The 4,498-nt window shown below is 48.4% G+C and overlaps 1 protein-coding gene across 1 annotated transcript in view; it reads left to right on the top strand.

The window, feature by feature from the left end:
* LOC106330493 (ethylene-responsive transcription factor ERF057-like) overlaps positions 1 to 195 on the top strand; it is a 1,585-nt gene extending 1,390 nt beyond the window's left edge. The window contains exon 3 of the mRNA XM_013768948.1: positions 20 to 195. Coding sequence (XP_013624402.1) covers positions 20 to 195 — 176 coding nt within the window. The remainder of the gene's footprint in view (positions 1 to 19) is intronic.
* The last annotated feature ends 4,303 nt before the right edge of the window (positions 196 to 4,498 follow it).

The following is a 4,498-nucleotide window of genomic DNA, read 5'->3' as shown; positions in this document are numbered from 1 at the left end:
GACGATTGCATGCTTCCAGGATGGGATCCGAACCTTGCTTTTGGCGACGGAAGTGGTACGAGCGAGGTTCCTATTCTGGACTTCGACGATTTCTTTGCTGATCTTCCAACGGGCTTTGACGCTCCTCAGGCCACGAGCGAGTCAGGGAGGCCGAAATTTGTTGCTGAAGGATCTCGCATTATTAACGGGGTATAAATTTTAAGAATTCTGATGATCGTTATTATTATTTTTTTTGCCTATAACGTGTCAATCGGTTTTATAGGATTTGAACTTGCTTGGATCGGCCATTGAGGCGAACCATAGAGAGGCCATGATCTATCGCTTTAAAGCGGAGAAGGCGGAAAAGGATCTTGCTCGCATGCGAGACGAGATGTTGGCGCGAGACGCTCAACTCGCTCGTGATCATGCCAGGGCTATTCGCATGGGCGAAATGGAAGGGCAAGAGGGAAATTGTAGAGGTGATGAAGACTCGCGCTTCTCAATTTCAGGTTGAGTACGGGAATCTTAAGGGTGCTTTCAACTCGCTGGGCGAAGATGACTACGTTTTCGAGAGGGAGATGGAGTTAATGAAGGGTGTCATGAAGGATCATACTCAAGCTGAGGCGACCATTCCTCCGATCGACGGGAAGATCCAGGGATTCTGGGATCCCATCCCGGTTTCCCTTGATACCGTAGAAACTACGGCTGATTTTGCCGGTGACAATGAGGAAGTGAACTTTCCCGCGGATGCATTCGGGACTTCCTTGTCCGGGAGTTTTAACTTTGATCTGTGAGTGTTTTGACGGGAAGGAGTTTTTCCCTTTATCTAGTATTTAGCGGCCGAGTGTGGCCTTTGTTCATATATGTCTGGCCGAGTGTGGCCTTGAACCCCTACCGCTATGCGGTTTATATAATGGATGTCTGTTTGGATCACTTTGTTTAGAGTGGGTTTGAAGTGAACATGAGTTGTCCTCTCATATTTATCTTCGTTGATGCGTTCAATCTGTTAGTTCGTTCGAGAAGTGAGTTTTCGTAAAAATTATTTACGATTTTTCGGGAATGTTGAATTATGAACGAAGAGACTTGTTTTAGGAATCTCGTATCGTTTATATATCATGTCTTTGAGATGTCGGAGAACAATGCGATGGGTTTTGGGCAAGACCTAGGTTTACTCTCGGTTTTAAGGTTTGTGCGGTGACTAGCCGGCTATCGGTTTTCCTGTTGCGATTTCTACCTGATTTGTACCGATTAGAAGTCCGCGATAGGTTCTCGGCTTATACGACTTATATGGTACGAATCGAGCACCTTTCCAGAGACAATTTTTAAGCCAACTGGAAGTGCTAGACCAAAATTTCGGATTTCTTTTTGTAGCGCGCTTTCGTCCTTGTGTTGGACGTTTGAAGATCAAAAGAGTGATCAGGTTGCGTCTGTTTAAGACGGATGATGTGTTCGTGGGCCGATCGACGAATGGAGTGTAAGATTTGTAGTGGACGCGTTCGGACAATTTGTTCGTATCATCTCAATTTTTAACTTGGCGACGTCTCACAGTTATTTCGAAGACTATACGTATATTGCTGAAGTGAGATTGTTTTGCGATTTTGTCTTAAAAAGAGCGACAAATATTTCGTAAAAAATTTTGAAATCTTGATAGAATTCAATTACAATAACGCATTTTTTCCTATGTTGGAGTATATGAGTATACGCACCCACTCCCCCCCCTCCCCTTTTTGGAGAGGGGGATAGCTGAACTTGTCCTTCGACGAACTGCCTACGTACCCCTTTCGAGGTTCAAGCCATCTCGTAGTTCCGTTTTATGCCGCGAGAGTTTTTACTCGGCGGTTGTCGCCGTGCTGACCGCCTTGATCGAGATGATCGTGGCAGGGTCAGTGTTCTCTTCCGGATGTTCCGGTTGAATTGTAGTGTCGGCTCCAGACTCATGTCGAGTTTCAACACCCGAAGCGTCTGCATCGGCAGACGATGTGAAATCGTCTTTTCTCGAAACGTTGTTGGTCGAAGATTTATCGTTCTTCGTGCGTTTGCGATTTTCCGTTGCAGAGGTTGTCATCTATCTTAACTTGTGTTCTACGTGGAAGCACATTCGCGACTGTTTCTGACATTCACAGATAGTTGCGACTCCGTTTGGGGTCGGGAATTTGACGCCCAGGTGGTACGACGATTGAACGGCTTGCATAGCATTAAGCCGCGGGGTTCCCATGATCACGTTGTAGATGGCAGGATGATCGACTACCGCAAACTCTATGATTTTTGTGACCTCTTTGGCGATGATAGGTAGCTGAATTGATCCGAGGGTCATCGATACTTCGCCAGAAAAGCATGTGAGCGGTTTCGGAGTTGGATTTACTTCTTTGAGTTCAATGCTCATCCGATTGAGAGTGTCGCGGAAGATTACATTTACCGTGCTCCCCGTGTCAATGACTACTCTTCCGACTTCCAGATCTCGTATGACAAGGTCTATGACGAGCGGATCGCAGTGAGGCTGATCAATCCGGCTGGCTTCCTCCTTTGTGAAGGTGATTGAGCAGTTCTGATCATCTTTGGTAGGAGACCATGTAGGCCAGTTTGCGCTCGACTCCGCCTTTCGCTGGTAAGCCTTGATGGCGGAGACCGTATCGTTGTAGAATTGCAATCCTCCAATGATCATGTTGACTCTACGACGATTGTTATCGTTCCTTTTGTCGTCTGGCCTCCTGCCGCGTTTATCCCCGAATTGGTTTCTTTGGGGAGATCTCTCCGCGGGAAGATTTCTGTCCGGCTTTGGGGGGCGATCGGTTTTGAGGATGAGATCTTTCACGCTGATTACTTCCGAGAGTTCTCCGGCTAGTAGTTTCGCGGCCAGCCTCGCCCCCAAGACCTTGCAGTTAGTCGAGGAGTGTCCTCGGGAATGGTGGAACTCGCAGAAGGTGTTTTCGTCATATCCTTGGTTGCGAGTCCACGGAATACCCGTGGTTCGGCCCTGGTCTGAGCCGATCGCGTAATTATGTGCTCCTTGGAGTTCTTCCCCCTCGTGATGGACATACTTGTCGTTACGAGGGTTCTTCTTCCTTGTTTTCGGGTCTACATCTTTCGAGGACGATCTCGCCGACTTATGCTTCTATCTATGAACATAGAGTATTGCTTGAGAAATTCCGATGCGAGCTGTCGGAAACTCCCGATAGAGTTTCGTTTAACACACGCGAACCATTCGAGGGATGCTCCTTCTAGATTCTCGACGAACAGGCGGCAGTAGCCGGCATCTCTCTCGCCGTCCTTCAGCCTCGCTCTTCCCATCGTGATGTGGAAAGCCTGAAGGCGCGCTCTCGGATCGGTTGTACCATCATATTTTGGTACTTTGATTTTTTCTGGATCGGATACCCTCGTATCTGAGATGCGAGCGGTTAAAGGGGTCTTCTGAGCCCGTTCCAGCAGTCTGTCGATCTCGGGGGCCGCGCTCGTAGCATGATGGATTTGAGATTTTACGGCTCTTACTTCTGTCGCAGACTTGGTGATATAGTCGCGAAGATCGCGTATATCCGACGTCTCGTCAACAGGTTTCCGCGCTTGTCGGCGTTTACTGCGAGTGAGCTCGGTTTATTTTTCAGCCTACTCTTCCTGTTTGTTCCAATAGAGGATTTCCTCCTCTTCTGTCAATGGTTTGTCGAACAGAGAGCTTTCCCAAGTGAATCGGCTTCTGGTCCTTCTTGGATGTCTGTCGGCGTCCTCATTAGTATTGTTGGAGACATCGCTAGGATCCAGGTTGACATGCTCGACTCCGTTGTCCTCTGAAGCCTTCGCGGGAGGCGGAGGGCTTTCGGAGTTTCCCCTTTTGACGGGAGACTTCTCGCTAGGGTTTTGACCCGAAGGTCGTTGCTGGGCGGCTCCAGGCCTATTGAGTGGGGTCACAAAGTCGAGCCTTTTCCCGCGGACTTTAGTGGTTCCACGGGGGCGGATTGCTCGAGTCCTTGCCGTTAAAGTTTCAACTTGTTTGGTCAAGGTGCTCACGAGCTTATCCTGTTCTTCTGACCTTTTTTCGTAGGTGGCGAACATCTTCTTGAACTCCTCGAGTGCCGCGGCGTTGGCTGGTGCGTTGGCCGCGGATACGTTCGCTGCGGGAGTGTGGAGATCAGTGCCGCTGCCTCCGTTGAGAGGAGTCTGCACGTTATCTGTGTCGTCAGTTGACATGTCTGATTGAGCGTGATGTGGTTGAGAGTTAGATTGATCCGTACCCCTCTCCTTCTAGCGCCAAACTGTGGGAACCCAAACTGTGGGAACCCAAACTGTGGGAACCCAAATTCGCACTGTCGATTTCCGTTTAAATAAGGAAACTAGGAAAAACCCTAATTTCTCAGAGGTCCCGGATATCTGCTAATACCACACGCCAACCAAATCAGAACACGATAATGACAACGATAAAGTATAAAAATCGTAAAAAGAGAGCAAATAGAAGTCTTATTCCAAATCTGCTTTTGAGCGTTTACGACAAGGTAAGTGTCTGGGCTACGAGAGCTGTCGGCGAGATTCC

Source organism: Brassica oleracea, chromosome C3 (assembly GCF_000695525.1).
Source record: "Brassica oleracea var. oleracea cultivar TO1000 chromosome C3, BOL, whole genome shotgun sequence".
In the NCBI taxonomy this organism is placed as follows: Eukaryota; Viridiplantae; Streptophyta; class Magnoliopsida; order Brassicales; family Brassicaceae; genus Brassica; species Brassica oleracea.
Note: the sequence above shows the minus strand (reverse complement) of the source record. Positions and strands in the feature narration are given on the sequence as shown.